Source organism: Seriola aureovittata, chromosome 13 (genome assembly GCF_021018895.1).
Source record: "Seriola aureovittata isolate HTS-2021-v1 ecotype China chromosome 13, ASM2101889v1, whole genome shotgun sequence".
NCBI lineage: Eukaryota > Metazoa > Chordata > Actinopteri > Carangiformes > Carangidae > Seriola > Seriola aureovittata.
The window spans coordinates 3,370,010-3,394,775 of record NC_079376.1 but is presented as its reverse complement, the minus strand read 5'-3'; the positions used below and the strand labels follow the sequence as shown (position 1 = coordinate 3,394,775).

Here is a 24,766-nt window from a genome sequence, read left to right as displayed (position 1 = left end):
CTAAAAAGGTCCTTAGCACAATTTTTATGAAGCAAGAAGAATGAGTATCGATAACAGGAGAAACAGGGTGTGAATTCTCATTTAGTCCGACTCATCTTCAATTGAAACTGAAAGCTTATCACAGACACTTCAAGCAGGAGTTCTGTAATTTTTCTTGGCACAGAATTCAAATTTTTGTCATGAGACATGAAGAGCTGCTGAACGGGCTCTAATCACACAGAGAGACAGACCCAAGACGCAGAACCTGTCGACTCAGGTTTGGCCTCGACTTCAGAGAATCACACTCATTTACCCACAGGACTTTATAACCCGGGTGGAGCCCTGGCAAACAACTGACAACATGGAAAAGCAATTGCTCCACAGCTTCCCCCACTTCCCCTCCCCTGCTTCCCAAACTGGAATTTGTTCTTTTTGCGCAACTCCGGAGGAATCTGCCGCGGCAGGAAGTCCACGGCCGGCCTATCTGCTCCGGCCGGGAGAGGAAGAGACGTTCAGAGCAGACCTCGACACCCCTAGAGGTTGTCTGAAGGTCAGGCCGGGTGGAGACCCTCACATGGTAACAATCAGCCGCACTTAACCAGGGCTTCGTGTACAGAGGTAAACTTGGCGGGAATGAACAGTGATGAAACGGTGAGAAGAACAAACCCACATTCTGACAGAAGAAGGAGGTCTGTCATGAAATAGATGTTAGAAAATGTCAGCAAGGAGGCTGGTATCACAGAGGAGGAAATTAATGGAGGAAAAGATAAGAGAAAGAGCAGATAAGAAGGAAGTAGGATATCTGGTAGTCTGGCGGCCTTGTTCCTGGAAGTACAGAGGGGTTTTTCCTAGTGAAACCTACCGTCTTCAGCCGCTTCACTGCATCCTCGCAGATGTGCATCCCCCTGGACTCCTCCACCTCCACGTGTCCCAGGTACTGCAGGGTAGAGAGAGGTAGACAGAGAGAGAGAGAGAGAGAGAGAGAGAGAGAGAGAGAGAGAGAGAGAGAGAGTGATTAATGTTGTGACAAACCTTTCCTGTGAAGTTTAAGTAACGCTACAATAATAAACTCTGGAAATAGATTGGCTATTCAAATGAGTCCAAATAGTCTAATACCCCCTGGTACGCGGGCACTGATGATTTATACACTTGATTAATTAATTAACATTTGGAGGTCAATTGCTGTTCAACTCCCTAAATTTGTCTATGGAGAAAACACTGAGCCGTTCCTGATAAATATAAATGGGCAGATGCAGCGTGTGATTCTCAGAGGAAGGAATCACATGAGAAAAAAACAAAACAAAAACACAAAAAAGGTGCAAACAGAAGCTGCTGTTTCGTCACAGACTCATCACGGCCGACACACAGCGGCTCCTGTGTGTTCGTGTGGACTTGGAAAACTTGAACCTGGAGCAGGTATTTTGTAGGATCAGGGCGTATAAGGATCGGGGGAAGGTAACGCCGTCAGCTGCAGGAAGGTTTCAAAACTTTCCAGCGATTGTTTGATCTCCGCAGAATGAAACGTTCATCGCTTCATCACCCACCAATGTATTATTTCAGGACCACCCACAGGATATTATAATGACGTGCGCTGCCTCATCTCGAATAAAGACTGCCTCTACTGACACTTGTCATATAAAGAACAACTTTATTATTAGACCAGTGTGTTTCAGCTTGTGGCCTTCATCAGGGTCATCCCCGACCTGAAGGCCACAAGCTGATGGTTTCATAATTAAGTTGTTTGTTTTATACTACAACTCAGGGCTGCAGCTAACAAACATTTTTATTAGATAATTTATAATTTTCTTGATTATTCAATTAATCGTTTTGAAAGTAGAAAATCGTGAAAAATGGCTTATTAATTTCCCACAGCCCAGGTCAATGTCTTCAAATGTCTTGTTTTGTTTTCATATTCAAAAGCATTAAATCTTCACATTTGAGAAGTTTATTTCTTTATTTCTGTATCAAAACAGCCGCAGATTCATTTTCAACTCAACAGTTAATCGACTTATCATCTCTTCAGGCTATTTTCCCTCCCCCAAGCGTTAGTCACAGTCTAATATCAACCTTCAGGGAATAGGAGCAGCAGCATTACATCAGTGTATGTCACATATTTAATGACCGAGGTCATTGTGAAAAACAAAAAAAAACACAGTTTAGCAACTAATTAACCAAAAGCAACATTCATCAGCTGCAGCTCAGGAATCTGCAGTGATGACTGATAACACTGTATTTTTACTCGCATTACCAGTTTCCTGAGGGAAAGCCTGAGCTCCAAACACATCACAACCTATATCAGGAGTTATGCTGAAAATCCTGTGTGAGTAAGTTTAACTGCAGCTGAATGAACGGAAAAAGCTGCCTCCTCCCTCCAGCTCCTCCCTCCCGACCTGAAGCAGCATCTCACCCTGCTGTGTGTCACTCCAGACTCAACCCTGACCGCCCCAGAAGCCATTGTGCACGAAGGGCCGGAGAGGAAGTCCTTACCCTTTCCTTATAGATACACACAGAGCGAGTGACGCTGGCCGCCCCCACCTCCTGCCTGTCACCCCCACCCTGTGGCCCGGCTATTTTTAAGAGTGTGACGCCACAACTGTGAGTCATACTGTCGGCGTATTAGAATACACGTGTGTGTATATGGTTACGCATGTAAACACTGGGAGATGTGCAGCGCAGAGATGCACGCGTGTTTAAAGAGGCAGCTGATGCGAGGAGGCAGCTGTGGGTAGTGAGGACAATGAAAGCAGCGGCGCCACTAACAGCGGACGTGCCGGGAGACGTGGCTGAGGTGAGATGAGTAAACGCAGGGGAGGCTTGAAATGTCACAACAGATGCTTTATTGTGGCGTCTTACTCCGTCCTGTTAGTAACTCGCGGGCAGCAACAATGTGGAGGCCGAAACATTCGCATTTAATGCATGAGCTGAACCAAAGCAACTTTAAAAAGAAAGAATTAATTAATATCTCCAGAACAGCGTGTTGCACATGTGGGGGGGTGATTTGGTTTGTTTGTGGGACGACCTCAGGATTAGTTCCACTTGGCACTAATCCTACAGTGGGCTCGGATTAGATGCAGTTTATTTATCATGATATTTCTATTGAGATGCTGCAACCACAGTTTTGGTGTCTGCTGAGGAACGACTTAAGATTAAATATTTTATTTTCATTTTTAAGTCCATGGGGATGATTTTCCAGGTGCAAAGGGCCAGCAGAGTTAATATAACAAATACAGACAGTGCGACACTGGGGTGCCTTTAAATTCACTTTTGTAAACATTTGAGGAGTGCAGGGGTCAAGACAGCGAGACAGTTAATCAGAACAGACCTGCACTGTGTGAATATTCAGGTTTTATCTTAGGCTACGTCCACACCACTATGTTTTCCTTTTCAAACAAAAACTATCTCTGTCCAGACTATCACACCTGAAAACACATACATACCAGAGCAATCGCGAACACTGGGCATGTGCGAGCTGGTGTAAACAGGAAGCAGATTGTCTACTCTGCAAAAAACTTTTTTAAAAAACACTACGATCGAGGAACAGAAAAGACAGCTACAGTGTTAAAATACAGAATTTAACTCCTCAACAGCAGCGAGCAAAGACAAGAAGGTCAGTAACACTTGTAATGCATTATCATGTTGTATTCACCACTAGTAGTCAAGGCTGATGAGAGCCAATCAGGAGCAACCGTGGGTGTCAGTTTCTGTCCGTCCAGACTACAACACAAAACTGCGAAGGTGAAAACGTAAAGTAGTTTCAGAGTCGTGTCAGATTCAATAGAAAGGTGTGAGCAGCTTCACAAACTGCAGAAAACAAGCTCACACAAAAACACACACAATTCATCTTTATACAAATAACTCTACATAATTTAATTTTTTACCAAGGACATATAGGCACGTTTCCTTCTCATCTGTTTTCGGTTGGTAAGCAACACACACAAGCAATTTCATCTAATCTCACATCCACCTCCAGCCTCCAGCAGTCTCATAAGGCTGACATTTCCATAGAAAAAAGCAAGTCTACATTTTTATGCCTTTGACAATCACCTTGAATCATGAATAATTGTCTGTCTAGGCGATTTCTGCCTGAAAGCAACAGACACACACACACACATTCAAATGTGCACATGAATAAAACACAAATGCTTCTTAATTTGACGCGCCAATAACAGGCTGTGCAGTCAGAGGTAAAATGTGATAATCAGTGGAGAGCTGGGCTGATGCTAGGTTTGTTAAAGATGCGATTATAAAAAGGGGGGGGGGGGCCAAGCCACAACATATCAAACATCAGCACCAGCCCAGATCCTCCTCTTCTCCTTCCAACACCACTTTGAAACACACTCCTCCCACTCTGTGGTGCAGCAGTCAGTGGTAATTTCACTGCACCTATTCCAACCCACACACAACTGGGCTCCTCCGAGGCACCTAGAGCAGGAGACAGGGAGGAGGGGGGAGGGAGGAGGAGGGAGGAGGAGGAGGGAGGAGGGAGGAGGGAGACTGAGGAGTAGCATGGTAGGTTGCACTGGCACGGTGAAAGCCAGTGCAGAGGGGGGAGAAAAAAAAAATGCTGGTGGAGAAGTGTGTGTGGCTGCAGAAGTAATTTGGAAGAATCTAAACAATCAAAGATTCGTTGTTTTGTACTTGTCCACTGTGGATGAGAGATTCTGAAATTGAATCACTACTTTAGCAGTTTACCATGAGACCTTCAGAGTGGCGCAAGATCCTGCAACAATATTAAGTTACTCGAGTTTAAAACATGACTACAGCTGACTGGTTACAGTTACAGAGCCTCATTCTGCTTTGTTGTTTTGTTGCTTTATGCAGGAGATGCAGAGCGTTTACAAAGGAAAGAACAATTTGTAAAGATCTTTTTAAAAGACGAAGATCAGAACCAACGTGCACACTTGAAAATTAAAACTAAATGTGAGAACACTTACTTTATCTACACCTTTAAAGAGGTGTGAAGAAAAAGCAGCTAATAGACAAACCTAGCTTCGAGTACAGTGATGGGTGAATTTATAGGTCACATGTGGGGGAGGGGAAGGTATCACACACGGCCTGAAATGCATGTGAGATTTGAAACCATCGACCGACCTACACACACACACACACACACACACACACACACACACACACACACACACACACACACACACACACCCTTTCCACCACAAGTTTCTATCTGTTCAACTTACAACAGAAATCTCAACATAGTGAGAAACATTACTTTCACACCACTGTCACTTCCACCTCCCTTCGCCCTCTAACGGCATTTTCAATTCCTATTTCTTGCTGAAATGATATAAGACTGGTGACAAACCATAACCTGTGCACGTGCTAACCCCTGTCCTTTGACCAGCCACAGAGTTGGAGTATGTTCTGAGGAAAACACTCTCTTTCTGAAATTTCTTCAATTCCCATTTAACCCGGGTGAGGTGAACACTTGGACCTGTGTGTTGAGAGGAAGTGTACCATTGCGCTTCTGTTTGCAAAAGTGGAAGGTTTTGTTGCCACAATACGGCGAACTCTCCACTTCATCAACTGCAGCACTGCAGGTCCGGTCCATTTCTGAGACACTGCAGACTGCACTGTGCCGTGTGACTTCACTGTTTCACTGCCCCTCAGTTATTTGTCAGGTACAACTGGACATTTTTTGATAATTCAAGTGGTTCTGAAAACTCCAGAAATCAATTGTGCACACACATCCCACAGGTTTGGAAGGCTACAGCAGATAAACTTGCAACCTAGATAAAAGCTGCGCTCACACTCTCTGAATGCTTATGATTAATCACAAGCGGCGCCCTTGGGGAGTCGGGCGACGTGCACGTTTCTCAGAAGTATGAGTGTGCCACGGTAAGGTCAGCACTCCACTCTGTGAGTTTGTGAAATGTATGTGTGAGATTTTGTGCATGCAGGTGTGTTTATGTGTGAGGGAAGGGGCAGGGAGTGGGGGCTGCTGCTGGTGGTGGTGGTTGTGGTGGGGGGGGTCACCTTGACTGCAAAGCTGCATTTGCCGCTGCGGACCGCCTCCTCGTCTGTCTGCCACTGGTGCGGCCGACTGGACTCCGGCACGTAGACGTCTTTCTTCCGGCGGAAGCTCTGCCGTAGCTTATTCATCGCTGAGCTCCCTGTGAGCAGAGAGAGACACTTTGTTAAACACAGAGAGAAATCTGGGCAGTCAGCTGCAGCGACACATAAACTGGAGAAACACAGAAAACAGGCCAACAATTACAAAACAACTGTAAAGCATATTCAGTCTGGGAAATGTACCAGTGCACGTGCAGTCAATAGTGTATGTCAGCACAGAAATTAGTCAACTTCCTGTGTGTGATAATGGATAAGTAGCTGGTGATTGTGCAGAACGACAGCGCTAGACAGCTTCTTTCATCCGTCCTGTTTAGAGCCTGTAAATAGGAATTCTTTAAAACAGAAACACAGGAATCTGTTGTCTCTCACAAGGAGGAACAAAAGAGCCTGATCCTGAGTCACTGTGGTGTTGGGAGTCAAGGCAGCACACTGAGCGAAAGTCTGCAGCTCCCACTGAGAGACTTTAACCGCTCGTTGCATCAGGGACATCATTTCACAGCAAATTGCAATCCGGATAATTTAACTTTCCACATTCTTAATTTTCCAACATATTCAATTAATATCTGTAGACAGTTAACTCAATCGCCAAGGAAATATACATATAGCACACTTGACCAGGCGTGTGATCTGGACACTAAATGATCTGTTGATCTCAATTCTGTCACTTAAAACAGGAGCAACGAGGCAGGAAGCAGACGATCGTGCAGAATAAAAACTCTCAGGTTCGTAGAGCTGCCAAGTGCTTTGTGACAAATAAATACCTGGATAATATCTACGACTCTGTGCCTGTGTCTGCTGTCAATCTCACCTGTTGCTTCTGCCCTAGCTGGCTCTCCCACAGCAGCATGTTGGCTGCTGTCCTCCTCCTTTTGCTCTCCTACATCTCTCTTCATTAGCTAAAGCTATCCCTTCCTTCCTGACCCTCTCAGCACTGGTTGAATCTGGAAATATTCGAAACAAATTTAGTGGATAGCTAATCATCACTGTTCCAGACAGGTTTGGATGCATCTTACAAGTCTTCCTCACACATTTCCACTCCTTCCCTCCCTCCCAACCCCTCGCCCATAAACTGACAGCCATCAGCTTTTGTGACAGCAAAAATTATGGTTTACAAAATGATAATAAATTACTTATAAACATATATCTATATGTGTAATTACATATCTGTAAATCAAAATAAAATACAAATTAAGGAAAAAAAAAACAAAAAAGCAGTGCAGTGGTAAATATCAAATTTAAGAAATTAGGTTGTCAGATACCGATTAGGACGAGCCCCTTTGAGTCTATATTCATATGGATTAACATGGTTAACTCATTAACATGAAGGTCAGACGAGTTAGCCGTCGTCTCTGAGGGGGGAAAGGCCGACAACAGTCCTCCCTCCTGATCGATTCAGCGTGCACAGGGAGGAGGCGCTACTCAGGCGGGTGTGTTGTCAATGTGTTTGTGAGAGAGAGAGAGAGAGAGAGAGAGAGAGAGAGAGAGAGAGAGAGAGAGAGAGAGAGAGAGAGAGAGAGAGAGAGAGAGAGAGAGAGAGAGAGAGAGAGAGAGAGAGAGAGAGAGAGAAGAGAGAGAGAGAGAGAGAGAGAGAGAGAGAACAGCACACAGCTCTACAATGAAATAAGATTTTTCCCATTTGAGATCGTAAGAATCTCAACGTCAATGTTGATATTGTGACGGGCCGCCACAGATAAATCAATTCATGGGAAACTGTAGAAGTTTTATAGGTATTACTAAAAATGCAGTTTAACGCAGCACATTCTTTAAACAGTGCATGTATGTCTTCTTGGCTCTGGGAGGAAACAGGAAAGCAGAGACCCAATTAAAAGTTGCTGATCCAAACTAGACCTGAGAGGTGCGTCCATCATAGAGAGCCTGGCTTATGTCTCCCAGAGCAACCGATAACTGGGGACCAAGAGTTGTTCAGCCATGCAGCTCTGACTATTAACACGTGAGCGAAGAGCAAACTCCTCAACTAACAAGTTGCACCCACTAACTTCTGAGCTGATGAGGATCTGGCGGGATTAAAGGTCTTTAATCCAGGAGAACCGACTGTCCACACACACACACACACACACACAAACACACAAACACAAACACAAGAACAAGCAGCAACATAGCAGCATACACTCACACACATGCGTAGAGCGATCACACACATATGCACCTGCTTAACTACACAAACCCCCCCCCCACACACACACACACACACACACACAGGACTGAGCTGTCTGTTTGCATAATGAAACCTGTCCTGTGAGCCGGTAATGGCTGGGGGTAGAAAGTGTGTTTGAGGTGAGGCTGTCTTATCTGCCTGTGCCAGGCTCCGGCTCTGTGGGCAGCACACAATGAAGCTTTGAGTCCTGAGACCAGGCCGCCGACACACACACACACACACACACAAACACATCATACTTCCTACTATCACTAAAGAAGAGGACCAGGAGTGGACCATGGACTCAGAAAACATCCCAGGAGTATGAATGCACCATCTGCACTTCAGACAGCCTGAGTGCACCAACAAAAGACACAATAGAACCTGCTGTTTAGCCTCTTTTACAAGCAAACTGCATTTTACGAACTAATTATGACTTTTAAACGATGGTTAGTCACTTAGCCAAATGGGTGAGGTAGTGCGGCCAGGCTAGAAAGTCAGAAGCCAAATTCAAGTGGAGACTCTGACTGAAGCTGGTGGATTTTAGTCGCCCTTTTCCCCACATGTTCTGTAATGGAAACTACTGTGTGGCACAGCCAACGCCTCTCCTGTTGACTGTTCACTGCATCGTTCACAAACAATCATGAGCTATACTGTGGGCAGAGATACAAACTCACAAGGCCAGAGACGAAGTCTAACAAGTGCTGAGATCTGTGCAAACATCTGCGTAATAACAGCTTAATACCCTTTTCAGGTGTATTACTACGATTATTCCACCAGAACAATTAACGATTAACAGCAGATACGATGTTATTATTTTAACCTCCCTCTCTCTCCTCCCTGACCCCCTCTTTGTGCCACGATGTAAACGCGCCCACTCTGACTGGTAAACTGTATAAATGTGCTTGTATGCATTTGACTGTGCACACGGGCATGTGAAAGTTGTAGCCTGCAGTCGGCTGAAGTGTTTGAAAACAAGACGACTGAGCGAGAGGGAAAAAATATTGCTCCATCCCTCACTCCCGCTCTCTCCCTCTCTCTCTCCCCTAACACACTCGTTTATTTAGGTCATATCATGTTTGGGCTCACTGCAGTGCCAGTGACAGGCTGCATGATTCCAGCCTGCAGAGTGAAGAGGAGGAGCACCACCAAAACAGATTTGTCTGCTCTTGAGCACCTCGTCTTCGCCGCAACAAAAAACGGCGTTTGCGTTTCCACGTTAATGAGGAAAATATTGTCACCTTGAAATCCGCTCGTCGTATCGTCAGCGGACGGGAGGTGCCGCCCAGCGCTCATGTGTTTTTAAACACGTTTTCAAGATGCATCAACAGCCACTGGTGTTGTTTAACACATCTTTAATAAAAATGGTGTGTTTGTGGTGCTGTGGAAGTCAAGTCGTATTTATCAGTAGGAAGCGTTTTACAAAACAGGCATCTTTTTCTTTTTTTTTCAAATTTGAAACAGCTGTGTTGCAAATTTGACAACCACTTATTTTCTGCAGATAACTACCAGATGGAGTAATTATCCAGAACTGCAAAGACTGGTTCTTTATTGATTCATTACAATTAGACCGATGTATTTAGTCTATAAAATGAAAAAAGGCCAATCACAACTTCAAAAAGCCCAAGGTGACAACATCTTCACGTCTGGCCAAAAGATTTTCAGTTCACAATTACAGACAAAAAATTTTCATTTTTTGCTTGAAACAACTGAAACTGTTATTTATGGTTATTTTTCTGCTTTTCACATATTAATTAACTGACTAATGTTTCCGCTCCAATTAGTTTCCCGGGTTATTATATTTTTCTACAAGAAGTTTTTGACACAAGGGACTTAAAATAGTGGCTGGTAAGTTCTGGGATGAAGTCAGACACCAACTCAGACTCAAGTACAGAAAACAGGACATTTCCTGCCAAGAGATTTTAAACTTGGAGAACCTCTTTGAATTTATTCCAAGGACAGACAGAGGTGGGACAGTTTGTCTGAAAAATGGTAATTTTCTTCATCTCATAGGCCGATGTAGTTCCATTAAAGCCCCATAGTTTTTTTGCCTCATCTCTCAGCACCTTCCTAAAACTCACCTTCTAAACCACTTAACATGCTACTGCCAGCTTACATCCCACTCGCCTTCTCTCCTGACTATTGCCGCGTCTACGAGATACAAACGAGGAGGCAGCGGGAATGTAAATGAAAGCACATATATTCATGTGCGTGGGAAAGAAGCGCACAGTCGCTGTGTTTGTGTATGTGATGGTGAAATGTTAGTGCTCAGCCGAGCATATGCACCTGAGAGAGCGAGTGTAAAACATGGGGAACCATCAGCAGGATCGTGATGTGGGAGGTGTTGCCAAAATGTGAGATGTTTGGAATGAGCATCACGAGAAAAAACAGAATCCCCCGACAAGAGTAAACAAACTGAAGATTTTCATCCTCTTTATCCCTAATACCCCAACCAGACTGATACAGGATACCTCCGCCCTGGTCGGTCATTCAACACATTTATTTCTAACTTTAAGAAAGTAGTACACCTCTCTTTACGCACCACACTCCTTTGGCCACCTCGTCTCCATCAGGGCAATCGATCTGAATACTATAGTACACAGATAACGGATTTTACTCCACAGCCTTGCTTTTAGATTTGGGATTAACCCTTTAACCTTTAAATTACAATTGTAGACTTTATAAATTCTACCATCATGTTAAGGGTGAGATTATTTTGTCAAACTCTCACGTCGATTCCAAGTGTCAAAACTGCAGCGAAACGTTTTAATGAACTGATCAAGTCAAACACTTTGTTGTAGGGATGCCCCGATTGATCTGCCGATCTTCATTAGAAATACGTGATCGATAGATCGGAATTAATGCTTCTAGTCACTTTCAAAATCCTTTAAACCGATCATCGCAACAGGCCACCAAAACAAAACGACATGTCGGCCACGTGGAACTTTTACAAAGTGTGTGAGACTGATTTGACGTACGCCATCTGCAACACATGCCAAATGATCGGTATCAACCATGGATAGATGATCGGTATTGGCAGCAAAAATACACGATCACGTCATCCCTACTTTGTTCAACAAATATACAACATACTATAGCAAAGCAAGATGTCTGACAGCAGAGTGCACTGAACTACAGTGGAAGAGTCTGTGTCAACATCGACATGCAGGGATTAACCTGTGAAAACAGACTGGTAGGTCAACAGCCTCCTGAACACATGTTCATTATCCCATGTCAAACATGGAGATTGTATATGAAGTCTGCATCATTACCACCAGCATTAGCTAACTCTAGTGTGTGTGTGTGTGTGTGTGTGTGTGTGTGTGTGTGTGTGTGTGGTGTTGGCAGGAAGGTGAGCAGTGACAGGGATGGAGCCCAGAGGGAGTAGAGCACAGAATGAGCAGTGAGGGGGAAAGTCTGGCTGTGTGTGCCTGGTGCAGAGTGCTGGGGGGTGGGTGGCTGTGGGTCATGTGAGGTGGGTTCAGCCCCTTGTTTTGGTCATGATCCAGAAGGAGGAATGCAGCAAGAAGGGAGGCAAGGCGGGAGACCGAGACGGAGCAGGGACAGGTGAAGAGAAGGTAAAGGTGGAGGGAAGTCGAGGACAGAGGGAGGTAAAATAATTAGGATGGAAAAGAGTAAGAGGTTAGAGGGAGAAAACAGAGCAGCTGAAGAAGCAGAGAGGTAAGGTGGCGAAGGCAGCGGTAAAAAAAAAAAAAAAAAAGAATTAAGCATAGTTTCCCTCAGGTTTGTTTTTATTCCGACACGTCTTCAAAGGCTGTTTTTAACCGGATTAAGAAATTAAAATCGATGCGACCTTATGACCTTAAGGAGGTGACTCAAACCTGCAGTAAAACAGACAGTAATAACTTCTGACTGGCAAGTGCATCACAGATTTTATCATCTTCTTAGGCATTAACAGCAACAGAGGCAATAATCACACTGGTGTTACTACTTACTTTAAAGTGAAGCAGACAAAAACAGCTCAATATAAATGGTGCGACTTCTAAATTTTGCTCTTTCTACATCTATAAAGCAACAACAAAAAACAGACACTGGATTCCCACTGAGAAGAAAAAAGAAAAAAGAAAAGAGTTGCAGGAGGCTTTAGGCAGCTTGTGATGTTTTGTTTTTACCCAGCACTGGATCTATTGAAGTTACAGCTTTTAGATTTATTTCCCTGCCTCTTCAACAACTGACTTTTCTGAAACAGCGAGCTCCACATAAACCTGATCTTTACTGACGTTTTTCAAAAAGGTGAAACTTTTCTGTGAACAGTAAATATCCCAGTATAAGATAAGTATACTTATGTGTGGCCACTTAAACCAAACACAAAAAAAAAAAGACAGAAATGAAGGGTATGTTTTTATTTTAAAGCAAAGGCTGAATGACTGCCTCACTGTCTAAATCATGTCAACCAAATGTCCAATGCCCAGCTTTTACCGCAGCAAAAATAAAACAATACTGAGGCGGCTTTTAAAACTAAAAAGGGGAGTGAATGGAGGACGGAGGGGCATGGGAAAAGGATGGGGGGGCTGGAGAGAAAAGGCGGGTGGGGAGGTAAAGGCTTTGGTGTAGGAACGCAGGATCTGAACCCTGTTGGAGCTGTCACAGCTCCTATAGTCTGGTGCCGTGAGGATCTCTGGCTGTTCTCCTACTAGCGCTAATGAGGACAATTACACAAGGACCGTTTATACTCTCTGTGTGTTCATATACACAGTGAAACACAAAAAAGCACGGAGCTCTCCGAAGCCCCCAACATGCAACATCATCAGCGCGTCCACCGGACAAATGCACGCAGTCAACAACAGCGGTAAAAGTGTAAAGTCACAGAAATAAGAAGAGACACACTCAGGACAAACAGAAAAGAAAAGAAGAAGAATAGAGAGAAACGGAGAGTAGGAACAAGACTTTTCCCTCCGTCAGTGAAGTGCTTCTCCCCGGGAAGGAGGGAGGGAGTGCTGCTGCTGCTGCTGGCTGTAGATGTAACAGTATTTGAATAATCTCTCCAGGAATGGAAAACTGATTAATCCTTGCAGAAGGATCCTAGGGATGAGTACAGTGGTTGGGTTTCAAAGAAGAGATAGAGGGAGGGAGGGAGAAGCTAGGAGAGCGAGTGAGCGTGAGAGAGAGAGAGAAAGAGAGAGAGAATGGGCAGCGATTCAAGACAGAAAGGCCCCACTGTCTCCTCTCATGAGTTGCCCCACCACTGTGCCAGCCGATACCCTTCATCCTATTTTATACTCTCTGTGTTTAGGGAATTCCATGTCTTCTGTGTTCACACTGAGTTTATAGTTTGGAGAGCAACGACGAGATAGGATAGCCTCAATCAATAACGCCCGCCATCTGTAATGCAAAGCAGGCCTGGCCGGCCTATCGGTGCAGCCCCGTTATCAGCGAGCCGGCGGACTTGAGGTGATAGCGCCTCTGTTCTGCTCCCAAACGGCCATACGAAGAGGGAATTTGAAAAATGCTGTTACCGTGGTAATCCAATTTTCCGGGCCCCGGTTTGTGGCTTGGCATGCTTATGTAAAAAAAAGAGGGGCAAAAAAAAAAAAAAAGAAAAGAAAAGAAAAGGAAGACACACAAGGAGAGAATCTGGATGAAAGCGTGGTGTAAACTGTGCTGAGAAAACCACAGGACAAAGTGTCGGTCCAAGATGGGGTCAAAGGTCAGGACCGCGTGCTCGCTGGCACGACTGAAGGAAGCCTTTTTTTTTAACAACCAATATGTACACAACAAATTCAATAAAACCATCGACTACTGGAATTGGAAAAGTCACAGCTGACATGTTACACTATTGCTCAGGGCTGCAATCGATTTAATTACAGTCAAATATTGACATTCATTGTTCAAGTGAGAACTATGTGAGATGGAGCGTCATGCAGCTCCTTTTATTAACACCAACCCCTCAGTGTCATATTCTGTGTCACAGTTAATGTCTATATATATATATATATATATATATATATATATATATATTGTATATATATGTATGTACTGTATATTTTCAGAAGTCGCCCTCTTCAAAAAATAGATTAAATAGATTACCTTTCTTTATATGTGATGTTCAGTTTTTCAGTTACAGGCTGCATTACACTTCTGCTATGCAATGGCATTTAAAGGGTTTCATGCAATCCAGGTCTTATGTAATTTTTTTTTTTTTTTAAACCTTGCAAAACAGATTTTCGATACAGCTGTGAACCCCCCCCCCAAACAAAACTTGCATCACACCTGCCTTCATCATAGCCAATTACTGTAATTGACTTCAAAAGGCTGAACTTAAAACAACTAGTACAGAAAGAAACAGCAACAGTAACGAGCTGGTGGAAAGAGACACCGTCAGTGCACCGGTGTCAGTCAACGCTAGCTGCCCCGGATCAGCACGCCACGCTGCGATGATCTGTACACTATGCACCATCAATGTCCCCAAAATAGTCAGAATCACTTTATTTGATAGGCACAGCATGTATCTGTACTGAGGTCCACACACAAAACCTGACACCTGTGGTGAGACGATGGACGCAAATCCAAGAGACAAACAAGCTACGATCAGCAGCCTCTAATTTCTTGACTGTACTAGTCAGATAAATGTTGGAAAGCATTACTAGCGTGAGAGCAAACTGAACTACATCAACAGGACAATGAGTCAGTGTCTTTATTATCTATGAAAAGCATCTATTTTAGGAGGGTCAGGCTGTTTAAGGGACAGAAACAAGAGCCATAGAAAACGATCAGGAGTCAGTACGACTGGGTGGTACGCCACAAAAAGGAAGGAAATGATGGGAATAGGAGTGCTGGCTACTGTTTGCACGGCTCGCTCGCACCCTGTCTGCCACTGAATCATTTCAGGGTCCTTCAATCTGTTCCCTGCCCCCAGCAAGACATGACGACCCCCGTTTCCTGAGTACACATGACTGACGAAGGTTACTGTTGAGACAGAGACAAACAAATATGAACAAATAGGGCGCAGACTGCTGCACGGGGGGATATTGAGTTGGTCTCTACTCCAGCCACTTCTAGCTGTGCGTGTACATCCTTGTATCTGGCCTTTTGTGTGTGTGGTCATGCTTGTGTTTGTGTGTCTAGGAGCAGCCAGGCGTGGTATTAAGGGGGTCTGGCCCGACAGCGCGTCGACCAGCCAGCAGGCCATTCAACACCGAGAGCCACACATCACTTTGGGCAACAGCTGAGGCCACATTTAAACGGCCAGGGCACCAGGGAGTGGCAAATCACTGTCACTGTATCGTCTCCCCTCAGGCATGCCCCGGCAGTGATTCACAGCCCGAGTCAATAGGCGGGGTCTGGCCTGGTTTCCACCACCAGGCCGCATCGAGAAGGCTTCCTTAAAACTGATGTTCTTTGCATTTGCCCCAAAACTGCATTTTTTATTTTTTTTTTGTGATTGTTTTTCAAAACTTCTTGCCAGAGGAGATGGTCCGCCAAATGGAGTGGACTTTTAAGTAAATGAATAGAGCAGTAAACACTGCGGCCATGCTGTGGAGAGGGGCTGCCGACTGAAAGCACCGGCCTGCTAGGAGGGGTTTGATGAAGTAGTCTGAGTGCCCCAACTCCATCAATCCATGTCCCTCTTTACGGCACAGTGCGGCTGAGAACACAAAAAGTACCCAGTCATGTGGCAGCCGTGAGAAGATGTCTTTATAAAGTGGCTGTGACTGTGTTCACCGGCTGACCTAAAACACCCATGTGTTCCTTTCTCTTCGATTCTTTGTTGGGAAGACATCAGCGTCGTGCGAACGGTGGGACAGAAGCTTAACCTCCTCACAGGCGATCACTCAGACTCCACTACAATACACTGTCCCCGACTCTGGAAGTGAACTCTGCATGGAAACTTTGAGTAAACCTCGGAGCAAAAGAGCTACTCATGGAAACCATGTTTACTTTTTCCCCTTGACATCACTCGCATTTACACACACATGCAGCGCAGCGGCGGGTTAACACAGAATACACACAAGCAGAGGTGGACACACACTTGCACAAACACACACACCTGCCATACACCCACAAGTGTAAACACAATACACACTCTCAAAAATTACAAACACACCCTTGCATACATGCACAAGGGAGACAGACGACTAGAGTTTCTCGAGGACCCCGGAGTGAAAATGGCTCTATCATAAAGGCTGCTGTTCTAAAGAGAAGTAAAGTGCCATCAGAGGAGTTACAGCAAGCTGGAGAAATCAGGCCAAATGCTACACAATGTGTATTCTCCCCGAGCACAAGGCTGACCTGACGAAACACAGCCAGTGTTACATATTCACCAGGCCTCAGCAAATTGCTGTTAATACATGATCTATAAATCCTACTTATGGTTGACTCGCAACAAAAAAAGGCGACCATTAGCACATTTATAGAGTCTCAGAGGAAGAATGCTGATCTAAGATTGCAGTGTATAAACGAAGGCTGAGAGTTGTAGTCGTATACAACAGCAGACGACTCCAGCAGAGCCCCTGACAGCTGACCATTCCTAGATAAGTATTCCTACTGTGATTCTGTGACCTTGTGAACTTTGTGAACCTGAGCCCTTGAAGGTCTGGGTAGATTAGCCGCCCATGTGTCAACATTCACTTTACGATCAGCCACAACAAAATGTGGCGCTACACTCCTGTTATAGTCAAGTCAAGCTGAGGAGTTAACCGCAGAATCACAGGCCATTTCCTCAGAGCAGAACAACTCGGGCTATGTTACATCATGTCCAACACAGACAGACACGCTGTTTCTGTCAATTTAAACAGGTCTAGTCGTGGCACTGTGAGACAGTTAGCATGCAGAGCAGAGACATGAAAACAGACAGGCACCAGAGTGCACTTCCTGCCGAGCTGCTGATTCAGGAGATAAAAATAAAATACAACAGATAACATTATCATCAGGTGAGCGATGTGTTGAAGGCCGTCGTTGGAAAATCTCATGCGCAGTTGTTGGTTTGGGCCTCAGCGACCACGAGTCAAGAGATCTCATAGTTAACACTCAGCTCTTCCTCTGCACCAGCAGCACTGTCATTTCTGATGTAACTACAGCAGGGTGAGTGACAGTCTATAGCTGGGTTTTTGAAACAGTCATTACTGCTGACACACGCCGGCTGTTACCCACCTCCCCTGCTTCTAATGTAAAGATGTGAAACGCTTTCGGTTTTAAAAAACACCATCGGTTTAAATCTCAAAGAAGTGATCAGAGGCACAAATATCACAGAGGAAGGCAATCACTGTAAGCAAAGATCTAATAAAAGTGTCTGAACAGGGCTGAATGAAACGTTTAACCACATTACCACTGAACTGAAGAGAACAAACAGTGACGTTCCACTCTCTTCGTGTTTTACTTGTTTACACTTTTTCACTATAAAACATGCTGTTAAATGGTTTCTTGTACATTATAGTCAAGTGTTTATTTAATGCTGAGAAGTTAGAGGTTCCTCTTTGCCCCACTCTGCTCGTCCTCCCTCCCTGTAGTGCTCTCATCCTCCTCCCTTCTTTCAGTTAAGATGACCCAGAGGAGACGTCTGCCCGGTAACCGCCAAATGACTTTGCCTCTTTAAAAAGAAGCTCATAGCAAACTGACCCGACGGCTGCAGGGAAACACTCGGCTAATATCAACATTTTCTGATTAAACGTGGCGCCTGTTGTATGATCGCAAACTTGCAAATTTAGGCATCAAAGAAAAACTATAAAGAAAGGAAAAAGAACATGATCAGAGCCAATTAACTTGCTCCCCAAATGAGCTTCTGAGCCAATTTCCAGGAGAAATTAAACTGCATGGGGATAATTCTTCTGTCATAAGCTTGGTACTAATGCAGAGAGGGAAAGTTAAGTGGTACTGTTGTTGTGTGGTTAGCAGAACCTTTGGAGTATGTGGTGGCTATCCTGGAAACTGAATGGAATGACTAAAAGCTGGCTGTTTTTGTCATTACCGTCATAACCACCCCATCTCTTGGTAAACAGAGATTATAAAACCAAGAGAAACATTTTTCAGTAGCATTAGGTTAGCCACAATGCCACCACATAGGATGCAACTGAGGCCGTGTCTGTGGGGCCAATGTAAAAACAGAGCTAGAGAAAGATGTGGATGGAAGATGCAAAAGGAAGGTAAAAAAAAAATAAATAAAAGTATTTTAATTATAAGTCAGAACGAAAACCCAGAGTGAGGCATCTTTTTATTACTGAGGTCCACGTCTCTGGAAGAGAAGAAAGAAAACTCAAAACCTACCGCATTAGCTTGGCTTTTATTGAATTTTATTTATTTATATATTTTACTGGTTAGTCCTTTTTTTATTCTGATTATTTCTGGATTATTTTTCTTCTTTTATTTCTGATTATTCTATTTCTACTTTTATTTCTGTTTTACTCACATCCAAACATCCCCTCTCTTTTAGCATTTTATTATTTTGTCTTCATTTTTATTTGATTTTAATATCCTACCTTTTATTTCTGGTTTTACTCACTTTAATATGTCTCCTCTGTTTTGGTATTTTATTATTTTTTATCTTTCTCACTCTTATCGTTATCTCACTCTCTTCAGTGTTTCCCCAGTTCCTGATATTATTGTCTTATTTTCTATCATTTTTATTTATTACTTGGTCATTTATTGTTCTGTGTGTGTGTGTGTGTGTGTGTGTGTGTGAGGGGTTTTTTTTGTTATTGTTTTTATTCTGTAAAGCACTTTGTTGCATTGTTTATATGCAAAAAGCTTTACAAATTAAGTCTGATTGATTAATTAATGACCAAGATTGATAATAATTTGTAGTTCGATGATGCTAAACAATCAGGATAATTTCTGACGATGATGATCATAAAGCCGGGCTGTGTGAGTGTGGAAGAGGTGAGGAAAGCCCCGCAGTGAGGAACTGTGTCAGTATGTGTGTTCACTGTGTTCACTGAGTGATGAAGGCCTGTCACTCCTCACTGCTCCCCCCAATCAGAAACCAGAGGTGGCTGCAGGGGAAACGTCTTCTGCTCGGGCTTTAAACACTGCACTGCTGGCTTCTGACATTCACACACACTTTTGACACGTTGTGATGCGTCTCACACACACACTTACGGAGCATGTGTGACACTTGGATATGCCCAACACGCAAAACACACAGGGCTGAAGCTGAGAGGGCAACACACAGAAGTGACAGAGAGTTGAAGGCAGAGAGACAGAGACGTACAAGAGAGATGACAGTGTGAAATGGATTTAAAAGTGGGTGAATGAAATCCTGCATGAGAATAAGAGATGGAAATGAGTCAGAAGGACGGGGGAGAGAAACACAAAACAGATTACATGGAAAAATACTCGCAGAAGAATCAATAACACACAGAGAACCCACTCCATGACTCCAGCTGCTGAGTCAATAATAATACAGCTTTTCATCCCAACTACACTATGGGTAAATGGCAACACAGTGCCATGGGTCAGTGGCACTTGCAGTGTGTTTGTGTGTGTGTGTGTGTGTGTGTGTGTGTTGTGTGTGTGTGTGTGTGTGTGTGTGTCAGTAGCGGTATTTGTCTAGCAGCAGGAGTGATGAGAGGATGGAGTAGAACAGGAACTTCCTGCTGAGTGAACAGACATGCAATCGCTACTCTGCCCCTCTGACCAGGCCAAGAAACACACACACACACACACGTATACGCAGAGTATGTAAAAACACACACACACACACACACACACACACACCCTTTTCTTTTCACCTCATCTGGCCTCCAGGTCAGGTTAACTGAGTAAAACATTCTGAATTATGAAAAACGGGGATAAAAACTAATTACTGTGCCCACGCAGTTATTTGAGTCTATAAACTTCTTTTTACTCGGCTTCAAAGCGAAAAAGGAAACTGAGTCAAGCCGTAATAGGAATCCACATGATGCAAGGTGGGTTGTATTGACGTCATGAGTCAGCCAACCAAACTGGTCTTGTGAGCACGAATGTATGGAGCCGTAGCTTTCAGTGCAGCTGCCGAGCTGCTCGCTCGTTTCAGGAATTCTTTCCACGTACCTGAGCCTCCGTCTTTGTGTTCTGGTTGTGCTATTTGTCAAGCCGAGGACGACTGTAGAATACCAAGTTACGCAACAGATTAGGCCAAACTGCTGGTGCTACCTGGCTGTTTATCCAGCAGATTTACGGTGCAGCTCAGGCAGAGGTGAAGCACGACTTCATTTTTTAAGAAATTACAAGGAGGAAGTCCACAGTTACTTTAAACCTTTGAGTATATATGTGCATTTTCACCCTTCTGAGACTATGCTATGTTCCTTATAAATATTGGCTGAGGTCTTAATGGCTGGAATTGTGTTAGCTGTGTGGTTAAATTATATTAGTGAACAGAGCGCTGTCTCTAGAAGGACAGGGAAGGCTTCAGTCTCTGCCTGTTTTATAGGTACAGGGAAATAATTCAAGTTCATGTTGGAGGACATTTCTGAGAAACTAGCATGGAAAGCACCTGTGACGATATGAGGCTGAACTATGAACTCCAGGAATGTCAGCAGGAATGAGATTATATCATTACAAGTTTCACTCCAAAACATTGTGATTCTGACCTCGTAGAGAATTGTGTTTATGCAAGCAATGGTCCGCTAAATGGCAAGCAACTTATTCCATGGTGAGCTTTTATTTCAGTGCCAGAAATGATTCAGCAGTCATGGTAGACGCCTTCTTTTTCCAAAAATGTTGGACAGCTCTTTTTGCAAAAGCAGTCCAAAGTAGAAGGCTGTAATATGAACATTAGAGATTTCACCATCACACGGACAAGCAGGCAGGAAATCATGTTCGTTCTCTGCAGCCAAAGATGAAACTCGGGTAAGGAAGCCATTTTATATTACAGGGCTTGGTCAACCTTTAACAAGCAAGCATGTGAGGCAGTGTAGTATAATCATGCTTGATAAGGTTAGAATGAATGCAGGTTTTCATTCCTACTAAGGACTAAACCAGGTAATGTGACTGTCCAGCACACCTCCGAGCAGAGAACCAATCAGTAAAATCAGCCAGAGATCAGCTGAACTAAAAGCCTGCGTGGCACATGACTCAGGTGTCCTGCTCTTAAATCTTTGCCAAGTAGCAAGGCTGTTGGAATCACTGGCTCCAGGCCTGAACTTGTGACCTCACCTATCTATTGATTTTGAAAAACTAGGTTCTACATGTTTTTCCACGTTCCTGAACTTGATTTAACAAGGAAGATGTGTGTCGTTCTTTCTTTTTAAAAGGCCAAGGAAAGGACAGAGCAGCCCTGTCATCTCTTATGAGACACGGAGGGATAATAAAGCCGACAGACATCAAGCCTTATCCTCCTCGGCAAAAGACGGGCTCTCAGCAGGCAGGACGACAGACAAACAGGCGGGTAGGCAAGGACTGCAGAGCAACAGAGAATGGAAAATTACCAGGGCTCCACAATCAGCTGGGCACCTTTGATCAGCCAGAGCCCAGGCACCAATTACTGTGGGATAATCGGTAGCCCTCAGAGACCTGACGAGCTGCAGGCACTGTGGGCACAACGGGTCAGTGACCAGCAGGCAAAGGCCTGGTCAACAAGGCTTGCGGAGCCAAAAGCCGACGGTGCCCCTCGCTGAAATGCTGCATGAAGGCGGCCAAACAGACAAGCAGCACAGCGGAGCCATTGTTCCCCTCCTGTCGACTCAGCACAGTGGCACTCTCACAAGCCAGACATCCTCTCCACAGACCGCTTGCTGGTGGAGGAATGGTGCAATGGTGCGGGGTGTGTGAACCTGCTGCTGTACATGTTTCTGATTTTTCGCACGCTTTCTCTCGTCTCTGCAATCCAACATGCGTAGAGCAAATGTGCACACACATGCTGCTCACACACCTGTCTCTGTAATTCCACGGTAAACAAAAAGCTGCAGTGCTCAAGGCAGCACTTGCCGCACAGTGATGCAACACACAGGAAACAGTGATAACCCGTTCCTACTCAGGAACAAGGCCTCAACTACCTGTTCCTGTTACATTATCTGAAAGGAATGTGGATTGACAAAGTAAAGTAAATCAAACTATGTCCAACACAAGAGACAGCCTGGTGTCTGAAACAAATGCAAGCTAGCAGCAAAGATTTATAAACAAAAACTTAGCCTCTCCACCTGAGGCAGAACATGATATTCAGCTCATTAATAATTGACATCTTTCTTGTGCTGGGGAACGTTCATCATCGATCAGGCCGGGCTACAACGCTGGCTGCGGTGCCATTCCTCCCTCCATTGTCAACAATTCAGTGACCCGAAACAGTTCATAGACTGCCACAACAATAACTCTTCAGTCACTGCTGCAATAAGAAAACAACTCAACCGTCGAACTTGAATCCTGAATGTTCGTGCTGAATTTTTCTGCCTACTCATACCATACAGCTATCTAACAGAAACACAGTAGCCAGTGGACTTTGGATCAGGCACACTGTAGTTACACAACAGCCAGTGCCGTCCAAGGAAACCCATATGGGCCAGAAGGAGCTTCCTAGTACAGCACGAGTCAGCAGAAGAGTCTGATCTGAAAGCAGTGAGGGACGGAGAGACGAGAGATGTTACACTTTTTGAGGCCTTTTTGATTAAAAGACATAAATCAGTGATATCTTTTCTAGACTTGTGCCAATTAAAAACAACTTGGTCTTGATTACCGAAGCTGTTCTTCATTTAATATATCATATTTTGACAATGTACGGCAGACATACCTTCTCAAAGAATATGTAAACATAGCTGAAGATCTGACCAATTATTCAGTGCAGACTTTAGCTGCTAGTTTTCATTCGATGCTACAGACACGACTCTGTCACAACACCAGAGATATTGAGATTTAGTACGAAGCGTGATTATGATTACAAGAAACAAAGTGCGGGTTGATAATTCTGATTATTAACTATACATTTCACACAACTAATATTACATGTGTGGAAAAACAACACACATACAACATAGCTATACTTCTATACTTTACTTTGGATATGTCAGTGAACTACTAAACACAACCAGTTCAGCAGAGGGGAGATGACTGGTGGGTTTGAGGAGAATTCATCTTTCAAAAAGAAACAGCAACAACAACAAATTGTGGCTCCTTGCTTGTAAAAAAGCACAAGTTAATTATTAAAGATTCTTATGTCCATAAAAGCACATACAGCACATGCTTCAAGCTTAATCAGTTTGCTGCCTGAGGCAGATCTTCAAATGCATTTCCTGCTTATCTGCATGTTCTGGCACAGACACACTGATGTTTTGTACTGTGTGTGCTTTTGTTAATGTATGCGTATCAAAATGGTTAAACATTTTCACATTTTGCAAGCAAGGAGTTCCCCCCCCCCCTTTCTTTTTTTTTTTTTTGAAATGGGGAACTACCTCTGATCGTTTTGTTGGGTCATACTCTTATCGCTCCATCACCCAGCAACCGCTGTAGTGGTTACCAGGGAACCGCTGCCACAGCAACGTTGATATACATCCAAGGTGAGGATGGTAGGCGGGGCCAAGAGGGACTGGGACTATACTCCAGATTAGTCAGAACTATACTGGACGCAGCGCGCAGACAGCCTGTCACTGGAGTCATGGAAATTGTGAACAATATGTGAGGGAATGGTATCACTGTCACCCGTGCTCTGGACAGGGAGTCATTAGACATAAACACGGACACACACACACACACACACACGTGTCACTTAGTTTTGAGACAGGGAGTCATTACAGCAACCACACAGTGAGATGTTCTCAACAGTGGAAATGAGAAGTGATATACACAAAGGTGGTTTTATGAAACTAATACCAAAGTCTTATTGTGTGTCACCCACATCAGACAAAGTCTTGAGTTATACTCCAAACACAGCTGCAGCTCAGGCCTTGTACACACAGGTTATCAATGTTTTACAAAAAGGTAATTAAGATTCAGTCATAAAGTGACAAAGCTGTGGTAAACATCACACACATATCAACTCCACTGTGAAATACTGGTGGCAAAAATATAATCAGTGCACCTGAGAAGCCAGACAGGGAGGATCTGGAGGAACACGGAGGGCTGGGAAACTCCTAAACTCCTCAAATCCAAAAATATGCAACCAGTCATTTGCCAAAAAATGGCTGGTAGAAAAGAGAGTAGAAAGACCTGATTCACTATTTCATATTATTGTCTTTTATTTTATAAATAAATGAGTCTTTGTGAGGTGAAAAACACACCTCAGCCAAAAGGCTTAGACATCCAGCACTCTGACTGGCACCAGTAGCTGGTACAAAGTTCCCACCCTGTGAGATACACCACCGGTCTCTCCATCCTGGGTCACTCGTAATTAAAGCAGAGATCAGAGGGCTGAATAAAGCATGAGCTTTTCCAGCCCAGGAGGCTCAAGTATCACTCTATATGGGGGCCCAGTGAGACAAAAGGAGTCCCTGAGCCCCATTCTACACCCGGGGAGGAGTGATACAGACGCAAACCTGAAAGGCAACTCCTTGCATACAGTGACGCACCCCCCCCACCCCCTCAGCCCTCCCAGGTCTAATCCACAGTTTAAACAGCTAGGGCAAAATGAGGAGCTCAATGCCCCTTGGACCTAATTAAGAGCTAAAGATATTGTCCCAAATGGGGACA

At 44.1% G+C, this 24,766-nt stretch overlaps 1 protein-coding gene across 6 annotated transcripts in view; it reads right to left on the bottom strand.

The window, feature by feature from the left end:
• The window catches only part of numb (NUMB endocytic adaptor protein), a 40,803-nt gene that overhangs the window by 12,105 nt on the left and 3,932 nt on the right, over nt 1–24,766 (bottom strand). For all 6 annotated transcript variants that reach the window (XM_056393054.1, XM_056393059.1, XM_056393055.1 and 3 more), the window contains exons 2-3: nt 5,968–6,104; nt 842–916 (exon numbers count right to left, since the gene is read on the bottom strand). In XM_056393054.1, the coding sequence (XP_056249029.1) occupies nt 842–916; nt 5,968–6,093 (201 nt within the window). In that variant the 5' untranslated portion in view covers nt 6,094–6,104. The remainder of the gene's footprint in view (nt 1–841; nt 917–5,967; nt 6,105–24,766) is intronic.